General features: G+C 41.5%; 1 protein-coding gene across 2 annotated transcripts in view; it reads left to right on the plus strand.

The window, feature by feature from the left end:
- Positions 1-1,131: 1,131 nt before the first annotated feature.
- hdac7a (histone deacetylase 7a) overlaps positions 1,132-22,769 on the plus strand; it is a 53,344-nt gene continuing 31,706 nt past the window's right edge. The window contains exons 1-2 of one of the 2 annotated variants that reach the window (XM_030734224.1): positions 1,132-1,300; positions 17,592-17,660. In XM_030734224.1, coding sequence (XP_030590084.1) covers positions 1,282-1,300; positions 17,592-17,660 — 88 coding nt within the window. In that variant the 5' untranslated portion in view covers positions 1,132-1,281. Of the gene's footprint in view, positions 1,301-16,387; positions 16,574-17,591; positions 17,661-22,769 lie in introns of those variants that run through there. The other variant, XM_030734225.1, reaches the window with a different exon arrangement.

Genomic DNA, 22,769 nt, shown 5'->3' on the forward strand with positions numbered 1-22,769 from the left:
ACACACACACACACACACACACACACACACACACACACACAAACACACACACTTTGGATCTTAGTCTCTTCATCGGGTTCTTAATCTGTTCCTCCTTATGGACTCACACACACATAAACTCACACAAAGGTTGACCCAGAGGGGAGGAAATTGAATTAGCAGCGTGTAATGCAGCTCCTTGTGTGTGTAATCAGTGCAGGCTTAGAATACAGGGTCATTGTAAGACACTGTGGTCGGAGCCTGGAGAGCCAGTAACCGCTGAGGGAAGCTGCTCTTATCACCAGATATGATTATAGCTGGGGGAATGTGTGTGTGTCTGTGTGTGTGTGTATGTGTGTGTGTGTGTGTGGGAGTGGTAGTGGTGGTGAGATTCGTGTGGGAGTCATGATTGCTTGAGGAATGTGTGTCTACATGCCTGTGAAGGTGCACAAGTAACTACAACTTTTAAAATGATGCAAAAAAAGTTTTTTTTTTCCCCCCCAAGAGACCCAGCAATGCACTTTGTCATTTTTGCATCCAATGTTTCGCCAACAAAAATAATACCAGCATTTTCAACATTCATTACCACTAATGCTTTTTAATCCGTGTGGGTTTCTTCTTTTTTTAGGGGTATTTTTATATCCTGTGGTAACAACAACAAAAATACATTTTTTTTTTTCTGTTTCCACTATCATTGTTCGATGCAGGCTGCAGGCTGTGTTTTCCACAGTGGATGTCATTGTTTTTCAATGTCTGTTAATTATTTTTGTGCTGGTATTTTGCCTCCTCCTGATATAGTGTTTCCTGCTATTGTCTTTTCCTACCAGGCTAGCTGCCGCTGGACTTGAGCCAGCCGGTCCCTCCTACCTTAAAATATACACACACACACACACACACACACACACACACACACAGTGCCCTCCCTCTGCTCTCCCTTCCTCCTCTTGGCACTTGAGAAAAAACACAAGAAGTCAGTGATACGGCAAACCAACTGTGTGTGTGTGTGTGTGTGTGTGAGGGACGGGGGGAGGGAGGGAGGGAGAGAGTCCACCAGTCAGCTCAGAGGGGTTAATCTCTCTCTCTCTCTCTCTCTTTCTCGCTCGCTCAGTCTCTCCCTCCCTCTGTTGCCTTTTGTTGCGGCCCCTCACTTTCTCAACACTTGGACAGAGGGAACTGATACTGTGCCTGTGCATGTGTGTGTGTGTGTGTGTTTGTGTGTGTGATGTTGGAGTGTCCTCACCACTTTCTGGAACTGTACATGAACATGACTGATGGGACTCTGTAACGCACTTCTCACGCTGAATGTTTACAAGGCAGACTGGTAAGGCAGTTCTCTGCTGGGAAAGCTGTCTGATTTCATGCAAATGCTAAAGTGCCAGTGTGTGTCTGTATGTGTGTGTGTGTGTTTGGTTCTGTGTGTGGGGAATGCTGTCAGGAATCCAGCAGGTTAGTTACAAATGTGGGGTATGTTTCTGCCTTTGTGAGCTCAACTTTTAGGTTTTTAAGATGCAAAATGCTCGCAGAAGGTTTCTCCGTCTCTTTGCTTTCTTTCATTCCACCTCCTCTCTCCTTATCCCCCTCTCTCTGCCCGTCCCAAGTTACTCAAGTTACCGGCTTCCTCCTGTTGTTATGAGCCCCATGGTTTCTCTGCAGTGCTCTGAGGGCGCTCCCACGCTCTCTTAAAGAGAAAGAAAGGAAGGGAAACGGCGATAACTATTTCAGAGCCACAAAAGAAGTGGGAGAAGCATGGTATGGTTTCGCTCCATGTCTCCCCTCTGCATCTGCATGCATGCTTTTGTCCCTTTAACACTGAGCAACTAGGAAAAATGGGTCTTCCTTTTGCACTGGTTGGTTACTTTTTTTTTTTTTTTTTCTGGACAAAAGTTTTCTCTTTTCTTCCAAGGTGGTGGGGTGGTGAGAAAATTGGAAACAGAGCCACCCACAGTGGAAGTGAGTCAGCCCGGCATTTAGTGGTGTGTTGACTTTGGAACTGGCAGGGATTGGGGGTGGTGGTGGTGGTGGTAGTGCAGGGGGACAGAAGAAGTTGTCAGGGAAAAAAAAGTGTCAATTTGTTCATATTTTCTGGTGAGGGTCCCAGAATCTGTGCAAAGTGGCAGCTGAGTTGTGGATAACTGGCATTAAAGGAAAATGAATAAACTGAGAGGAGAGGAGAGGAGAGGAGAGGAGAGGAGAGGAGAGGAGAGGAGGGGAGAGGAGAGGAGAGGAGAGGAGAGGAGAGGAGAGGAGAGGAGAGGAGAGGAGAGGAGAGGAGAGGAGAGGAGAGGAGAGGAGAGGAGAGGAGGGGAGAGGAGAGGAGAGGAGAGGAGGGAGAAGGGGCTGTTTATAAAGGGAGGGAGCGGCTTGTGTCCATCTGGGACAATCCCAAGTGCTGAAAGCTTCCCCACCCTGATCCCAAACATCTCTTTCCCCCCTCACTCCCTCTGTCTTTCTCATTGTCTCACTCCTGCTCCTTCACCATAAAATGCAAGTGGATACTTTTTGATTTCAGTCTGTGGAAGGCATCCAACTTGTTGCATTTACAGACACATGTTGCTGTCATTTACTTTCTGTCTTTTCTTGCGTTATATAGTCTTTGTCACCCTCTGCCTCTTTTTTCTTCTTGGTTTGCCTGTGGAGAAACTACCAGCATGCCCCTAACAACATGAAACTAAAATATAGGGATGCCACGCTGCATTTTTGAATTGTAGTTTGCATAATATCAACTAGAAACAGTATCAGATAGTATCTGCTAATTTAAGCTGTCCTGCTGACATGGAAGAAGCACGGATAGCACGACATTGTGGTTCAGTGGATAATATTAACAAGCAAGTCACAGCCAGAGGTTATTGTTTTGTCCCAAAGGCGAGATGATGGTTAACAAAGCTGCCAAAAAGCTGATATCACATAAAAAATAATAAAGAAAACTGGGTTGTCCATCACCAGTGCCTTGCAAGCCAGTAAATGACATTTTACACATGTTCTCCTCTTTCCCATCACTCTCCACCACTAAATATTTACTGCTTTTGTAAGTCATTTTGTGCCAGAACCAAACCCTGGAGAACATGAGCTACAGCCCCGTAGGCCTCTTTGGTCCTCTCCCTTTGTTTAGCCGGCCTGACCTTCCTCCAGCTCCTCTTCCTCCTCCTCTTCCTCTTGCCTCCCTGCCTGCCTTCCTCCCTCTGCTCCGCCTGGATATCCAGCGATAAGGGGACAGCGACGGTAGCACTTCCTCTCGCCACAGGAAGCAGGAAGTGTTGATTTCCACCACATCGTCTCTGGGCAAACTCTGCACTCGGTCCACTGGGACCCCGGTCTCATGCACATACTCACACTCTCAGCCGTATCGCAGTCAGGCTGGGATACAGGCAGAGAAGTGCATGTGTTGTGATTGGAAGCTGTCTGCTCACAATGACTCCAGTATGCATTTGCCTCGCAGCTGTGTCTGCTGACTGATTTTCATGGGAAAGCACCTGGGAAGCAGCCCGACTTTGTGTCTTTTTGACCTCGGGCTTGGCTTACAGGTCACGGGATGATTGGCTAATTATTTCTCTAATCACACTGCGTGTTTTGTTATCGGCCTCTTCGGCCACGAATGTCGACGGCGGCGCTGTTGAGCTTAAACAAAACACAAACAACCATTCATCAGCTAATGGATTCCAGTTACACTGCAGGCTGGGAGGGCTGGGTGTGAGCCAGAGAGAGAGAGGCTGACATGAAGAGAAAGTGGGGGAAGACAAAAAGTTGGGCGTCAGGGCAGAAATGATACCTGAAGGGTTGTTTTTCTGTCAGAGTGGTTTACTCCTTTTTGTTCTGAATGAGGTATTTTTTTGTTATTATTATTTTGTCCTTCTGTCCTTTTTTTTTTTTTTTATTACTATTAAATTTGCACCGCCAAAAGGAGTGAGATCATGACTTTTTTTTTTCTTTTTTAAAAAGCTGCTTTAACAATATCTTCACTAACTGAAAACAAGGTAACGAGCGAGAGAAAATTACATTTGATTTAGGAAAATATTGGCATCAAATAATCCCAAACCCACTCTCGTTTTTTCTGTTCCAAGATAGTATTAGGAGGATATTATTTTTCAGCGAGTGACGCAGATGGCCAGAAAAACAAGTGGAATGATTTTAAATTCTGACTCGAAGAAAGCAGAAACTGTGAAAGTCAGAGCGACCGAGGATGAAACACACACAGAAAGCTTTTATAGTGCTTTCTCTAATCACTTATTTTCCAGTGTTTTCCGTGTGTGTGGCTTGCGCCTGCATATCTGTGAAGCAGTCGGTCACCGTCTCTCACGCACAGCTGTTGTATGGTGGAAAATGAGTTGCCTGAGTGACAGAGATGGATGAGGACTTGTGTCACTAAACAATACTTTACAAGTCAGAAAGTTGTACACTGATAAGAGAACTTATCTGCTATGATATGACTGTCTGCACTTTCCAGATTGTGAAATAAGTCATTTGTACCGGGGGTTACAGATTGATGCTAAAAGCCGTGGAGCTTGTCATAAAGCTTTTATGGATTCTGGATTTAAAGGCGAGCACGATGGTTTGGTTTCCCCATAATTAACCATACATGTCAGAAGGAAACATTAAACATGAACGAAATAAACAGAAAAGGGACAAAGAGGAAAATGTGACACCTACTTGTGAGTTTGATGGAGGAAGAGAAAAGCTACGACGCCAAAAGCAAAGGATGCTGAGAGATTTGGGCGATTAGGAAACAGTGGAGATGTGAACCTAAACCGTGGTTGGGCCAGGGGTCAAGAGGGGTGAGGAGGTCAGAATGGGCACAGCTAGCTCAACTTATAACAGGATATCCTGCAAGGAAAAGCCATCTGGCGCTCCTTCTCCCTCTCCTTCTGTCGCTTTAATTCCCACAAAAAAGGCAGTAAGGAGAGGGATAAGCTTTCCATGAAAACCCCAGAGAAAACACAAGTTCATCAGTCATCGCTGACGGACAGCTGGCGGATATGCCTGCTTCACGTTCTTCTTCTTCAGCAAAATTCAGAGTGCGTTATTTTTTTATTTTGTTTTTAAAGTGTGTGATGATACCTGTATGACGTTTACATCCACTTATTTTAGGTGGCTTCAGCAACCATGAGAAATTTTCCTACAGGGGTAGTAAAGTTGATCTAATCATAACCAGACGGTGTCTAAAAAACCCACTGTGAATCACCCCACTTCTATTTAAGTCATAGTCACGCCTAAAACTGATATCAACAACTTAATACTCAGAAAACACTGTTATTCAGTTGTGGATAGGGCCCATCTGTGGAAGAAGAACATCAATTAATGGAAATTTGTGAAATATTAAAGGTGTTTGTATCTAGACCACACTTCATGTATGTTTTCCTTCACTCGAACCAGTGTGAACAATGACAGACAAACTCAATGCCAGAAATTGTGAGGCAATTCTAAGAAAACCAGTACTGTGGTTTATCAAGACATCTAATAGCAGGAAACTGCTGCTTTTTTTTTTTTCCTTCAAAGGTGTCGACATCTTTTCTCATCTGCTTCTCTGTCGCATGTCGCATGAAACCACTGAAGGGGGAAAGCACATTTGGTCTAGTATAGTATACATTCATGGCCACTCATTAACGCAAATATCAGTCAATCACATGGGAGGACCTCAGTGCATTTAGGTGTGTAGACATGGTCAAGACAACCTGCTGAAGTTCAAAATGAGCGTCCGGATGGGGAATAAAGGTGATTTAAGTGCCTTTGAAAGTAGTTGTTGGTATCAGATGGGCTGGTTTGAGTATTTCAGAAACTGCTGATCTACTTGAATTTTCCCACGCAACCATCTACAGGGTTTACAGGGGACGGTCTGAAGAAGAGAAAATATCCAGTGAGTGGCAGTTCTCTGGGTGAAAAAGCACTGCTGATATCAGAGGTCGGAGGAGAACTGCTTCGAGTTACTCAAATAACCACTCATTACAACCAGGGTGTGCAGAAGAGCAACCTTAAAGCAAATGGGATACAGCAGCAGAAGACCACACTGGGTGTCACTCCTGTCAGTTAAAAACAGGAAACCGAGGCTACAGTTCACACAGGCTCACCAAAATTGGACAACAGAAGATTGCCTGGTCTGATGAGACATTCAGATGGTCGGGCCAGAATTTGGAGTAAACAACACGAAAGCATGGATCCATCCTGCCTTGTATCAACAGTTCAGGCTACTGGTGTTGGTATAATGGTGTGGGGGATATATCTTAGCACATTCTGGGCTTTTTAGAACCAAGTTTGAATACCGCAGAATACATGAGCATCATTCTTGACAATCTCCATCAATCTATGACCAGTGTACCAATCTTTTAATGGACAGCAGCACAATAACAAATGACACTCAAGTCATCTCAAACTGGTTTCTTGAACATGCCAGTGAGTTCACTGTACTCAAATGTCTCCCAGAGCCACCAGATCTTAATTGAAAATAGGAGATTTGCATCATGGATGTGCAGCTGACAGATCTGCAGCAAATCTAAGTGATGCTATCACGTCACTGAGGAAGGTTTCAGCACCTTGTGGAATCTGTGCCATAAAGAAGTAAAGCAATTTTAAAGGCAAAAGGGGGTCCAATCCAGTACTAGCAAGGTGTACCTAAAAAAGTGGCTAGTTAGCATAATATAGTATGGTACCATGTATCCATCCACCCATCCATTTTCCGAGCCACTTATTCAGCCTGTCCCATCTGGCACAGAGCAGCACAGTGGTTCAGTGGTTAGTACTCTCACCTCACAGCAAGATCGCTGATTCAAACCTCCTGGTCCGTGTGGAGTTTGCATGCTCTCCCTGTGCCTACATTGATTTTCCTTCCTTCCACAGTTAAAAAAAAAAAAAAATGCATGTTTCTTTGTGCCCTGTGATCACTTTATGTATAGCGTGGTAAAGGTATAGTCAGTCTTAACGGTAACATCTCACTGATTAATCTTATGTAGATTACAGGTGTGGATGGTACATACCCTATGAGGCTAAAACTGGGTTACATTTGGCTCAAAAATTCATAAGATAAGTTGATCACATTTGTTGTTTCAAAAATGCAAAGCACATGTCTTGAGTTTTTCTATCTGTATGTAAATGATGTTACTGTTTCATTTTGTGTTGCATGGTGAGCTTACATGTAGGGGCCTTATTGTTCCCACTTGCTACGGCGGCAGAGCGGTAGGCAAGGTTGCCTTACAGAAAGAAGCCTCTGGGTTGTATCTGGTAGTGCTCAAAGGAGTTCACTCCACTGATGTCAGCTGTTCCATTGCAATGAATCAAATTTGCTGGAGAGAAAAAAAAAAATCTTGCTGTTTTAAATCATGGCACTTTTAAAAAGAATCTCTTCCAACCACGTTTATTTTAGAGATGTGGGAGTGCAGCTACGATGTGCAGCACAAGAAAAACAAGGAAAGACGAGCAGTCAGATCAGAAAGGTTGTAAATATTCAAAGGGTTTTTTTTTGTTTTTTGTTCTATTCTGTTTTTTTTTTACCTGCAGCTGAAGTGGTTTAAATAACCAGGTTAAACTGTGGCTTGTTTACAACCTGTTTGGTTGTAGGAGCACACTTTTCACATCATACTTACTGTAAGTGAGGAGAGCGCTACTGTAACAGAAAAGCAGTGATGGGCCAAGCTGTGAAAGCAATGCCCTGATAATTCAAAATGATACTTTAAGCGCACGCACAGCTGGCTTAACAGAGCCCAGGCCTACACTGCCAGAGAGACGAGTCCATGCCAACCTGCTTTGCTTATTTAACAAAGTCTGCAATTATATTTGTTTAAAAAAAAAAAAAATCTCTAACAACACAGGATGACAGGTTACTAAAATTGTCCAGTAAACAGCTCGTGAGTCCATGTGACTTTTGTTTACACGGCTTGCTTCACTTGTAATTGGGTATCCTGAATCTAAACAAACTGACAAAGTTGCCACCATGGTTTGGACCCAAGTTAAATATCTGTGGGCGTGACTGCACTGTGAAAAAGATGCAGGAAAACACAGGCCAGTGATAATCTACTGTATGTGCGTGGCTAGAGCGTGCCAGTAGCTCTTTTATTCTATCCTGAACTATTTCATTTTGACAGGGCGGAGGGAAATAAAAGAATAGAAGCACTAGTTTACTTTATAATCTCCTGCACCGTCTTCTAAGATATGTCTCGTTTGCTCGATGTGTCAGACGAATTTCAACTGACTAATTTTTCCCTTTTTGTGAGAAGCTTTTTGTTTCCCCTCATGCAACAGTTATGCCAAAGTAGTCATTATTCTCTCCGTTCACTGAATCACATACTCAGCCTGATATTCTCACATTCGAGCGCGCTCTTTAGTGGGTGACATTTTCCATATGGGAAAATTAACTTATTTTTTTTCCTACCGGTGGTTAATCATGACACAAACAAGACACAGAGAGACACAGAGGGAGAAACAGAGAGCGAAAAACAGCGACGGATTGAAAGCGAGAGAAGGGGGAACGAGAGTAGAGCTATTTTTGGCCTGTCTGGGTGTTTCCTACACACACGCTCACGCTTCTCAGGCTTGTTGTTGTTCAGAATGGTGGGTGTTATGAGGGTGAGTTTTGATTTGATTTGACTTTACGTTTTGAGGCTTTGTGTGTGCGTACGTGTGAGTCGGCTCTCGATATCCCTGGGATTTTCTTGCGGTAGCTATGGTTTCTTGTGGTGTTTTGAACAACTTACCATAACTCCAAACATCCTCGGGGTGTAAGGGATCCTCAGTCCTTCATTATATATTCCTCTTGTGCTGACACCGGAGCTGACCTCAGTTCACTTTCAATTAAACCAGATCAAACGTCGCAAAGAGAGGCTATAACTGATTCAGGCCATCTTTCTGTTGAAGTACTCATCGCCATCTTCGCTGTGGTGTGTCTGCATTAAACCTCTCACAGATCTTTTATCGTTTCAACGGTTTTGGTAGCACTTGGATTTTTTTACCTGCACTGGTAAAATTTGCAGGCAACTCAGTGTCATTTAAACATGACTGGCGTGCACAGTAATGCCTCTGAGACTGAAATGGATGATGCGATATTGCAGATAAAGCTGGAACAAAAGTAACACTGTTTCTTTGTTTTACCTTTCAGTGGTTGTTAGTGATGACTGCACACGACACTGTTGCTATGTTGAGGAAAATGCCTGTCAGCGATCCATTGTGTTTCTGTGGACTGCACATGTCACTGAAGCTTTCCGTGTGTTGAGTGCTCTCAGACTCACTCTTTTCACACACGTATCTGTAATTTCAGCGTACAAAGACTTATATTAATTTCCTTGAAATTGACCTTGATCTTGATCCAACCTTCTTTTTTTTTTTTTTTTGCTAACCAAAAGAAGAATCCCTCTGAACAAAGACACATTCCTATAATGTGACTGGATAAACGTGTTTAAGTCGGCACAACATGAATGAAACCTGGACCACATAGACACGTACACAATACACAAAGAATATACAGTTTACAGGAATGTGAGGTTGTTTATTGTTCCCATTTATGATTACTCCTAATAGGGAAGTCATTTTGAGGAGTGTACTATGTGATTTTAGCATATTCATTTATTTAAGCTTCTGTGTGACACTGAATTCCATTATGAGCTTTATGATGGACAGAGTTTCAGTTGAATACACCAGTCTTATCCAAAACAGGTACGAATCTGAATGCACGTTTTAAAATAAAAACCTACATTTTTAATAATAAAGGTAAAAATCTCCCCAGGGGAACGAACATGTTCAGGACTCTTGTTTCGACCAACTCTTCAGTCCTTGAAGACAACCTCATTTATTATTATTATTTATTAAAAACAAGAAGAAGAAAAAAAGAAATAAAGAAAATTCCAATGTTTGAAAAGACATTTTAAAACTCGGACTTATATCAGTGCTTTATTTCACATTTGATTGTGATATCTTTCAATTGGGAATGAGTTTGGGATTGACCCTGTGCCATCCATCCATCCATCCATCCATCCTATCCCAGCTGCTATCAACCCATAACTTGGAATTTCTAGTGTACACCAAATGTTTCCTATGCAGCTTAATGTTACTCACTCCTCAGTTGTACTGCTCAGTCCTCCAATCAAATGATCCTAAATACAACAGCTAGGCAGCCCCTCATATCAGCCCGCTCATATCCTTCTTCCCTTCCAGTGAAATTCAGAATTCATGTCAAAATTGTATTAGTGCATACAGGGCTTTCCATGTCCTTATCCCTGCTTATATAGGAGAACTGCCAAAAGCTTATTCCAGCAGTCGGACTTTCTGTTTATCAGATCAAGGTCTTTCAACTGTTCCCCTTTCTGCAACCACACGTTTGAGGTTGTAGGTCCTAAAATATGGAACAGTCTTCCTCAGTTCATCAGGTCGGCTGACTCTGTGGTTTGTTTTACATCTGCTGACATTTTTTATAGGCTTTTTTTTTTTTTTTTTAACATTATGCCTATTTCTTAGTTTTAGTTTAGTCATCCTGACTTTGTATGCAAAGTTTTTACAGTATGCTGGGTTAGACAGACATATTTTTAATGTGTGTATTTTTAGCTATGTGCTACACAAATAAAACAGTATTATTATTACTTTGAAACAGTTAATATGCTTTTGTACGGCCTCACTGATTAATTGTTGCATCTCTAAATTTAATCATTAAATCTCTCATTAAATCTCCTGTATGAGATGGAGGCCAGCTTGTAGTGATGAACCTGAAGAAAGTTATGCAAACCGTGACGGCCTCGCCATGGATGCACTCATTTCCAGCTCCGCATTTTTGCTCTTGTACTCGTTGCATGAATTACAATCCTCATGTGTGGTTTATGGGCCCCATTTCATCATCTGTCTAGACATCAAGCTTCCCTTCCCTCGTTAAGCACCTTTCCTTTGAGTGCAGATTGCAATCAACTGAATTCTATTTTCTTACCCAATTAATCCAAGTAATCCTGTCTACGGTGGCCACTGTAGGACAAGCGCATTTTAGTCAGCCAAAAGAGATCGAAAACATAAAATTTAGACTGACTGTACCTTTAACTTAGCATGGTGGAGAACTGTAGTAGCTGCAGTATATCTTCAGTGGGTTCAATTTGATGGAAGGTGATTTTTTTTTTAACAGGAGCAGTTTGTATGTTTGTAATTTTAAATAATCATGTCACCTCCAAAGATTTCTGTCTTTATATCATAATTATAAACTTACCATCACCAGACTAAGTCAAACATGGGGGGAAAAGCATTTTTCTGTATATTGCAGCCATATAATTTGAGCCACTGAGATTCCCAGCAAAGAGAATTTAGACAGTTCTAAGTGTAGCTCAGCTCTGCAACTAACCGCAACTTGACAACTACGTAAACACACGCAAACACACAACTGCGTGCATACATCAATATCCGCATTCACAAAAATAAAATCACAGTGCTTTTCCTGCCAAATATTTTCCAGCCTTATTATTTTCATCCTCTTTGTTCTGGTGTTTACACAGCCCCACTAAAGATAATACATCTTTTCCTCCCTGTCTACCCCTCCTCCTCATATTACCCTCTCTCTCCTGCACCTTCCCATATCCCTCTTTCTGTCTTCATCGGGATACCTTTCTTCGCCTCCCCCTCCTTCATGGCTTTTCTTTCTTTCCTCCTCTGTTTTCTCTCCCTGTACTCCGCTCCTTCCCTCTTCTCATGCAGCATTCCTCACATTCCTGTTGGCTTCATAAGGGGAAGGACCCCGCTGGCAGACCAAGGCCAAACATTATTACAGTGCTCTCAGCTTCTCTCTCTCTGTTTCTCTCTGTCTTCTTCTTTTCCTCGCTTATCTCTGATTCCTCTCCGTTCAGATCCTCTCATTCTCTTCCTGACTTTCCTTTAACTTTTTAATCCCTTCCCTTCAACATTCACTCCTTTATCCGTTTTCTCCTAAGCCTCCACTAATTCCATTTTCCTGATAGTATCTGTAAGCTTGGACTTCAACAGTGTTAAAGCAGTTTACTGAGACCACTGTCTCATAATTAGTGGAAATAAGGGTCATACCATTGCCTGTTATGCAAAATTGACTCATTTGTGTTTATACAAGAGCATGTGCTGTTTTTTAACAACGACACACTGTCTGCACATGGCAGATAAAGTATCAGACACACAGATGCTCACAAAAAAAGGCTCAACCAAATTACCCAGCACACACACACACACACACACACACACACACACTCAAAAAGACACCCACTTTACCCATAAAGTGGGTGTCTTTGAAAGCATTCAAAATCAACTTAACGGTAATTTAAGCATCATGAGTTGTTTGTACAGACACATTTTGGTACCAAAAAAGTTCCCAGCTATAGTCACTACCCACCCCACCCAACACACACACACACACACACACACACACCATTTTCCCGCATTCTGCCTTGTGTGATCTGATTTTCATTTTGTGAGGAGTCTGGTTTAGCTTTGCACACTTCTTTTTTTTTTTATTGTTGTTTTGTGTGAAGAATCCCTTCTTGTGTCAAATGTGCTGTAGCGGTAGTACATCTCTGCAGGTGGGAGGCAACTTTGTAGCACACAGTTGACCACATCCTGCCTCATATAGTATACTGACAAAAAAAAAAAAAAAAGCAACGTACGTCAGACTGGCTGTTTTTAACTGTGTCATTTCAAAAATAATTTACATCTAAAGGATGACCGATCATGTTTCTAAAAACTGCTGTGGCTGCAAGGAAGCCAAACACATTGTCTTTATAACCGCATTGTGTCCTGTCGTATTTTAAGAAGATAACATGGATTATTTTATTTCTTGCAAGAGCCCCAGATTTTGAAATCCTTTTTATCTTATAAAATATCAGGAATCAAAGGATAGCACACCCAAATAAGCACCGGTTCCTATTGTTGTGAAAAATACCAACTGACCAGTGCTGGACAGAGTGTGTATGCATATGTATGTATTCCTCTCTCCCTGTGGGCGGTTGCCTGCTGCGCTGCTTTTCTGTCACCCTGTGGTTTTGTTATTTTCAGCTCGAAACCGGATGTGATTCAGACTTCATGCTAGATTGTGTAATTGAATGGACTCACCACATACACATACAGACACACACACACACACACACACACATTTGTACGCGCTCTTTATGAACATGCACAATCACACAAATGCATAGATGCAAACACAAACAGCCAGAACACAAAGACAACCCTCTCTCGCACACACCGTTATATCGTTAGATACACCCACACACACTGAGGGTTTCTGGGAACAGTGCTGGGTTCCCCCTGTTCAAAGAGCCACCCGAGGGTGAGCGAGCGGACGATAGAGCAACACCGGCAGCATGGAGACGCTCGCTTCTTGGTTTCAATATTGGTCTGAAACATCAGTTGTTGACCTGGCTTACGCCGAGATCGGAAAAAAGGATAAAACGCATGCACAAGTTGATGCTCTGTGGAAACAAAAAGGACGGTTAAAAGTGGGGAAAAACGCTGTGAAGTGCTAGTGAAACTTAATATAAATGTCAGTTTCTGACTCAAAAAAAAAAAAAAAAATTCAAAAACGGTACTCTACAGATAGTGTTGCATTAAGAGAAAGGAGAAAAACAGGGAGTAGATACTGCCATATATTAAAAAAATAAATACATTTCTGGGGCCTGATTTTTTTTTAATAATAGTTCAACTTATTTCAAGCTGTTTGCCTAATTAGTTTATTTTTTAAATCTCTTCTAAATGTGAATTATTTTCATTTTAGGGAAGGTATACATAGATACCCTGGAGAAATTGTAGGTTTGTAATCAACTATAGAAAGGCCTGAGTACTTCTCATGCACACCACACTTGAGCGCATGTGACACGAGGATGTACGTAATTCGCTGTCAGTGGCCTCTACCAGCAAACTGCCTCTCGATTCTAGGAAGACTTTGGGCTACAAGATTCGACAAGACAATGTTCCTGCGTCATGCAGGCTTCCACAGTAACGCCTGCACTGTACGTGTGTTTGCTTGAACACCGTGGCTCACTCTGACAGGATGCTCTACTTTCTTGGTGGTCTGAAAACGTCAAGAACAAATTTGTACCTGCAATGTCTGAAAATTGCACCTGCACAGAATTAACTGTCTTTAAATCCCTGCAAAAATGCAGCAGGTGTTACAGCAAGACCGAATTGCCAAGCATTCAAACATAACGAAACATAACGAGTCTTTCATTATTACAAGAGAAAATAAAGATAGATACAAATCAAAAGCATCTAATTGGATATTTTTAATCTGCCTTTTACTGTTACAGTTGTAAACGTCTATTATGATTATGACTCAAGTTTGTTAAGAATTATGTCAGCCTGCTGCCACATCCCTGATTCAACACTAACTGCTAGTAACGCTTCTCAACTAAATTTCCCCAGTTTTCCTTCATATTAAAATTTATTAGCAGCACCTACTGTCATCTACGGTTAGAGTAGTAACAATGTAAGTGTATATATATTTATAATATATTTATGATTACAGAAGGGTTATTGTTACTGTTATTCTTTTAATACTTTAAATACTTCCAAAAAGTTGATAAATGGCTGAAATTCAAATTCTTGATTAAAAACTAAGTATTTGAAAACAGGATTATGGATACAATGTTGTGGTGACAAAAACCACCATCCTTTCCTATGTAGGAGGGGTAAAATCACTCCAAGCCACCAGCCCAACGAGCTCTCTCTTTCCAGAACCAAATGGTTCTGCATAGCACACTGGACAGCACAATTTTAAAAAAGCTTGTTTACTCTAAATGAATGAAAGTATTATATAAAATGTTCATGTTTTGCTATGTAGAGAAGCCAGCAGCACCGTACCAGTACATGACTGGATTTTCTTTCATAACAGACCCCCCGATTATGCTTTAATCCTGCACCTCATCAGCCACCCGGGTACAGTTTTAACCCCATAGATTAACACTTATGGTCTGGAACAGTCTGTGAATAAAAGTATAGAAGCAAGTACAGCTGTTCGTAGAATCAGCTTTATAATATGCAACATAGTTATCTGGCACATTGAAACAATTGCAAACGTTTGTTCGTGAGGCCAACTTTCAACAGGCTTTCTTTTTTTCCCCTGCTGTTCTTTGAGACATGAAAATAATGTCCAGGAGTCCTTTTACAATCATTACTCAGCTTCAGCTCCCACAGCAGATTCATTTCCAAGGATGAACTCAAATGTTTTTTCACTGTGATCTCTCCAAGTAGAAGCAAGATTCAAACTGCACCATGAAAAGTCACTTTTTAAAAATCGATCTAATATTTACTTAATTGATCCTAGATAATACCCTCATGATGGTCTGCTCTTATATATTTAGAAATATTTGCACAGTCTTTTTAAAGTTATTTAGGAGTAACTTAAACTGGAAATAGCTGCACAACTGAGCACCACAGGCAGGAAATCAGAAAAGAAGAGGAAACCAAATCAGGTTCAAGAGATTTTTGTTTCCTGAGAAAATATTTGCAGCTTTTATGGTTTTGTGCAGAAACGTGTACATACCCGACTTTTACTGTGCACCCAAACAAGCTCATTTGTTCAGTGCTATAATGGTTTCATTGCCCATTAGCTCAATGGTGCGTGACTGTAATCAGAGATTTTCTTATCCCCACCTACACTACAGGCAGACAACTAAGTGAAAGTGGAGGGGGGCTTTTGAAAACGCTATTCAATGTTTCAACTTGCTGCATATATTATATCATTTACTGTAAGTTACAGGCTCTGGAATCAATATGAAGAACGCCCTGTTGTATTCACTATACTATGAATAAAATGAGTATTAAGACTGACTTGCAAAAACTCGATCTGTGCAAGTCAGTACTGTAGTGATGGAAGTTCCAGACTCACTAACATCTCCTTCATCTTGCAGAGTCACATGTTGTTTTATGACAAGAACAACACTGTGTAGGTTGCTTGTTATTTTGGACACAAATTATAAATAATAATAAATGTAAAATAGGAGCCTTTGGAGAGAAATGATCATCAAAAAAGGAAGTTTTAATATTTGCACTTGAAGCCCATATTTTACTTTTTTTTTTTTTTTTTTTTCGGGGGGGACTCCAAAAGCACCCCAGAGACTCCAGAACCGTGTCACTCTGCTTGCTGCTTTAGGTTCCTAACAGCAGATGGAGCCACAGAGTTGGAGCCGGTATTTTATTTCACACAAAGTCCCCACAAAAAAAATAAATAAAAATAAAAATAAATAACAGTAATAAAGTTGAGAATGCTGTACAAGCAGTCAAATGGGGAGCGTGCACCCAAAGGGAGTGAGTCCGTGCAGGAAAACAATAGTCAAGAAGGTCCTGTGTGAAGTCAAGGCTATTTTTGGTGGGGCCCGCCTCGCCTGCTATTTCTGTCAGCAGGAGAGCGACGGGGAGGGAGCAGCGCTCCGAGGGGCCGGACTTACTTCTCTGTAAGTTGCCTGCGATAAGTTCCTATCTTTCTGCTTCTCAGTACAGGCTTCACTGACAACACCAGCGGGTCTCTCCATCTCTCTTCACTCACCTCCCGCCGGGTTTTCGGCTCTTTTAGAGGCGCGCGGACTTTTTCAGCGCTTCAGAGTAGACTCCGGTATAAGTTGGATTATCTTCAAGTGTGTTCGGACTGTTTGAAGAGGCAGTTCGGTGTAAACGAGTTCTGCTTTACAAGGTAGGCAACGCTGGAGGTGACGAGGTCGGATAAATGTTCATAACGTGGTGAATTCCGGGCTGTTTGTGCCTGGGGGGGGGGTTGAGTCGTTGGGGAGATACCGTGAGGCTACGTGCGCAGGTGCTCTCTTAAAATTGCTCACGAGCGCTTACAATGTGGCACGCGCACACATCTTTGAATAAAACTGAAAAGAAACAAAAAACCGTACCGTGCTTTTAGTTCTTGTTTTTTATTCTTATTTGTCTACAACGACCCTAAAGTCACTATTATCTCCAACACCCCCACGCCTAACGGGATTATTATTATTATTTGGATTACAGATAAAGTCAGCATGGAGCAGGAAAAGGTGTCTGTAAAGCAAAGAGCCGCTGAAAAGCTGTAAATCACGTAAATAATGTCTCACTTTAGGCTGCCTTCTTAAATAGAATGATGCATGTTTTGTTAAAACTGTCTGAGGTGTGTTAGTTTCTTATCAATCATTTCTTAGATATGATTCAAATAATATTTACTTTAGCTCCCAATGAGGTTGAACAGATGTTGGCCAGCATCAGAGTTCAGCAGCAGCACCTCCACAACACGGTTTAAAATGCAGGTGCTCTGTTTGCTTACTTTTCTACACCTGGGGTTATCACTGTGTGTGTGTGTGTGTGTGTGTGTTGTGGTGGTAGGCACACTTTTCTGATCTGCATACTGCATTAGACTTGTGGCTGATATATCATGACAGCAGCTCATGTTGTGCCAACTGGCAGCGCATCCAGTGGTTAAATCTGTTAATACACCTGTAAGAAACATTGTCACCTGTCTCTGCAGGCTGGAATTTCAACTGCTTTGCTGAAACTGTTTGTGGTGGCCTGCATTTAACATTTTCCAAAAAAAAAAAAAAGTTTCAGTGGAAAAATCTCTGCTTTAGAGGTCAAAGCCGCCAGGCATCAGCTGTGCTTGTTTTCAATTCCTTATTGTTATATGTTGTGGATTTGCTGCAGTTCACTCATTTATTTCTTTCTGTTTGTCTCCACAGATGGAATCAGCACCTCTGGGAACATCGTGAAGACTGAGAGACAGGACGACATATTTCTCACAGTGGCAGGTGAGACTTTAAACCTCTACCGAAAGTGCTCCGAGCAGCAGCTCTGACTTAATAAGTAGTTGTTTTTTTGGGGGGGTTGGTAATATATTACTCGAACCTCTTAAAGTTAGGCCACAGCCATCTGCTCTGAAACATTCTTGTGGCAAGATGCCGCCGCTCTGCAGTCCGTCTCTCCTCGGGACTACGTCTTCTTTTCTTTACATCATTTTCTTTTTACAGTGTACACACGCATTATGCAGTTTGGGTGACAGCAGTTTTTCCACAATGATCTAAGCTGCAGTAAAAGTACAGAACAGGTGCTGGCCTAGTTGGAAAGATGTAGCCACTTCGGCGGCTGTGTTTTTCATGTGGGTTTCGAAGTCAGTTTTGCTGCAGGTCATGCAGAAGTTTAGCTTAATATGCGTCACGCAGTCCTACAAAAATGTGTGAATGATAAGTTTACCACATGAGCAATTTATTATTTATTAACACTACAAAACATCCGGTTTCAGTTAAGTTAGTTTCCTAGTTTTTTATATATATATATATATATATATATATATATATATATATAAGAGAAACCATTAGTTGTAAGTTCTGATTAATCTTAGGAAATCACTGGTATCAGTATGTAGTACAGTAGAGGGGTTCACTTCACTTTTTTCATTTTCACTTCCAGCATTGTGTAAGAATAATCAGTTAAGATTCTGATGGTCATTCTTCTTGGCACGAAAGCAGCTCACATAAACATCTGAAAATAACAAAACATATTTCCTCCGAATTATGGCTGAGTGTTCTCTTCTCTTTCACAATGTGGTCATGGTTAGATAATGAAAATCTTCACTCTGACTACTAGTATGATGCAGGATGTGAACTCGAGCTAACCCTTTAGTATTTTTTTCAGAAACCCCTGTCTTTCCAACAACAACAACAACAACAACAACAAAAAGCAGGCCAATGTGGGCTTGTTACTTTTCTTCATCATCGCATCAAACCTTCAACAATTACAGCGTCTCTGTGTCGTTCTGTCACATATTGATCCATCGTGTGTCCCTTCACATTGGAAGCGCTTTAACAAACAGCTTAGTTAGTGCTGACTCATATGGGAAAACCATAGATTCATTCTCAAACCTGAGATGAAAATGTGTTTGATCTGCTGCTCCACTCATCGGAAACAAGTGACCCGGCTGGCGCTTTTTGTCCTGCATTCTAGTTTAGATTAGCATTCTCCACTGTGAAGCATGCCTGTGTGATCACACTGTGTAGGATTACAATGCATGACTCTCTGAATGGGAGCCGGTTCTCACTGTGCCAGGCTCTGCTGACTGCATGCGACCACTGTGGTCTTTGTGTATGTGTGTGCACGTCCCTGGGAAAGAAAAAAAAAAAGCCCCACTGAGGTCATGGCCGTAGCTGCAGAGTCTGGTTACATGTGTGTTGTCCATGCTGGGCAGCTGGCACTGGCTCTCTATCCTTTGTCTTCCTCTCTCTAATTTCTCCGTCTCAAACATGCACACCTCACTTTAAATCATTTTCCCTGCGGAGCGTATTGCCCTTATGCCAGACGTCTGAAGTCGGAGATTGGTTAGCAATCTAAGGTGGCGGCGGTCTGGGCCAGATGTGCATAACATGTGAAACCACCATTTTAAAAGCCTCTGGAGCTCAAACAGCCCTTTAAACTAGACAGCGTGCTATAACGGACCTGCAGGGTTACATCCCACTTGTACTGCTGTGCCTGTAATAACCCTGAACCCTAATTTTCCACACACATGAAACAGAAAACACGCAGCAGTGCTGTCCGCTAGAAGAGAAATTTATAATACTTATGTCCTGTAACAGTTAGCAGAAGCGACTGCATACAGACCAGTTCTGACAAGTTTCTCACCACCATGAAAAGCCATATCTTTAATAAGGAGACCTTCACCTCAGAGTCCACGTCTCCCCCCAGCAGCTTTGCCCTCTACATACCCTGGAAATGAACAAAGACACAATTGATAATTCTGTGGACAGATATTTCAAGTTAGTTAAATTCTTTGGTTTCCACACTGACTATAGTAGTATTTTTTTCAGTACTGCTCTGTTTCCCTAATAACGAGTGAAACGACTGCCTGTTTCAGTGTTGTCAGAGTAATCAACAAAAATTCCTTAACATACAAGTAGATTTTTCTTCTTCTTTTTTTTTTTTTTAAATGCAGTTCACATGTTCACTCTGTTCATTTTTCTGTCTTTTACTCTCTGGTTCACTAAACAGAGTAATGGGAGAAACTCTGGGAGCAGATAACAACAGTCACGACTGTGCTAGCTGCAGTGGAGATCACATATCCCAGTCGTGGTTTCCAAGCACCTTGGTGCTGATCTGGGTGCTGCGTTTCTTTTAGTTACTGGTTCCCGTTGAATTAAAGAACTGAACTGGAGGAAAGTTAATAAACAACAATTAATTATTACGGTTAATGCTGGTAATCTTTCTCGCTTATTTAAATACATGTAAGTGACTTCATTTCTATTGAAACATGTTATCAGTAGGTTTAGTCATTCATTGAGTTGATATGTCAGTAGGCGACATCCTGTAATGATGCAGTCGCCGGGCTGTTTATTTAGCACTTAATTGTGCACCTTCTTGTATTTCCACTTTGTGCTTTGGTTCCCAAAAAGGATTAAGTCTTTCACTCTCTGCAGCTGCAAATCCGAAATGTATTGACCTTTTGTACTAATGAACAACTGCCTCTGCAGATATATATTTAGGTGATTTTGAACTATAGCGCCCGTTAAAGCCAAATGGGAGTGCAAACACAAGCTGTTCAGTAGTTGAGGTAGTAATGGTTGTAACAGTAGACGGTGTTGGAGGTTTGGCAGCTATTTTTGACCTGCTGAACAAATGGCTCAATTGTCCTGCCTCAAGGTGCATGAAATCACTTGATATGTCAGGGGTAATGTTATATAATACTCTCGAAGGGGGGGGCTCACAGGACTGTGTGTGTGTGTGTGTGTGTGTGTGTGTGTGTAGTTGTCTACTTTTTATTAATTGTGTGTGTGTTGCTTTGTTTCTATGTGACAGGCTGCACATATTTACAGTATTTTCTTGCAGAGGGGACTGAGAGACTGTGTGTAAGTGAATGCGGTGTGGCTTGAGGTAACACTGTCCTCAACGTTTTATTAGTGTGTCAAATCAATTCATGTTGCATTAACCTTTGAGCTTAAGTCTTCTTGCTGTGGTCTGCTGGGTAACTGGTCTGTTATTGGCCTCTAGCCGCAGTCTGATATGTCCCCCGCTTTCTCTCTCACTTCCATGCACACAGGCATGTATATGTAGAGACTCGTCATTCAGTTTAAATTTACTGAAGTCAGTGGAATTATTTTCCTAAGGATTTTATTCCTGTGGGGAAAAAAAACCTTCAATTTTCACCTCAGTTACAGCCACTGCACCAGGCCAGAAGCCCTGGATCTAAATCTATTTCTGAGCTCCAAACAAAAAAGAACCTGCTTCCCTCTGTCAGCGACAAAAACACAAATAGTAAGATGTTTAATTACTATGCTTTTCTTTTCCCTTTATGTCCCCCCCCAAACTGGTTGCACCAGGGGGCTGACCCTCCCTAAGCCTGGCTTTGCTGGAGATTTCTTCCTGTTAAAAGGGAGTTTTTTCATCCCGCTGTTGCCTGGTGCTTGCTCGTAGGGGATCATCTGAATGCCAGGGTTTTCTCCCAGATACTGTAGGGTCTTTACGTTGCAGTATAAAGTGCCTTGAAGTGACTGTTGTGATTTCGACCTATATAAATAAACTTTAATTGAAATAAACTTGAATCAGTGGACACACTTTACTGTTTCTTTACCATTTATTTTCAAGTAAATCTGCTTTTGTTTGTACAGTTAATACTTAAGTGACTGATACTGAATATTTTAGTATGGGTGACCTTTTTCTTTGTTCTTTTAAACAATGTAACCTTTAAATGGTTACTGACTGCTTAAGGCACTCTGACTAAAAGTTGTTCCCTATCTCCTCCTAGAAGTGTTAACCAATCCGGATGAAACCTATTACATAAACGGCCCAGGATACCAGGATTATCAACATCTGTATAGCTTTTGGGAATTATTTTTATAACATTCATATCCCTACAAATTATATGCAGTAGCTGATCTCAAAAGAAATGGCCACATTATGTGTATGTTACATGTAGATTGTTGACATTATGCGTAAGTTGCTTGCAAATAATTTTTGCTAAACAATTTTTAGTGCAGTGGCACTTTGGGGGTGATGCGTATCTGCAGATAATGTTCATCAAACAGTGACTCTAATAGTGCCTGTAATTGATTACTTTGTCTTGTGCAAATGAATACATGAATATGTAGCTTTCAAAGAAAAAAAAGAAATGTGTTTATTATTTATTTGTTTGGTGTTTATTAAAAGCCATTTTTACCATCTGGCTATATACAGGACATTATGACGATAAAAAGAATAACGTGATAAAATAACATGTTTGTGTTTTCAGACGTGAGTGAAGCAAATAGGCGCTGCTATAGATAATAAGTCAGCCTGATACCTGGTACTGTAGACGTCACATATCAGTCACAGTTTCTCAGAACCAGATACTGTCTGACCTAAACAGCAACACCAAGTAATGATTCAGCTCACACTGACTGACGCTGACCTCGGATCAGATGGCTTGTTGTAGGTGTGGATGTAATACGATCTGAATGGACTGAATGGTGACTGTACTTGTGTGTGTGTGCCATGATTGTCTTCAGTGATGTTTGCAGCTTCAGGCTGATTTCAACAACTCTTTGTAATGGAAGAGGAGAAACGCACAATGCAAGTTTATATAATGTGCATCTGTGTTCGGTCTGCCTGTCTGGCTGTGTGTATTTATATGTGTAAGACAGGTTTCTGTGAGACACCCCTTTGATATGTGCACCAAGAAGATGCAGAAAACAGACAACAATGCTGCAGCAGAGGTGAGAAGAGTTGGTCGGTAGTTGGAAATGTCCAGCAAACTAAACCCGACATGTAGAGGAGTTTTGGGCCTGAGGCAGATGCCTATTTTTAGAGAGTAAACATTCCTATATTGGCCAGAAATGCAGGGGTGTGCTGGAGTTGCATTGAAAGGGGAAAACAATAGTGGTGCTGCTTATTGACTT

The sequence above is a fragment of the Archocentrus centrarchus genome, chromosome 7 (genome assembly GCF_007364275.1).
Source record: "Archocentrus centrarchus isolate MPI-CPG fArcCen1 chromosome 7, fArcCen1, whole genome shotgun sequence".
NCBI lineage: Eukaryota > Metazoa > Chordata > Actinopteri > Cichliformes > Cichlidae > Archocentrus > Archocentrus centrarchus.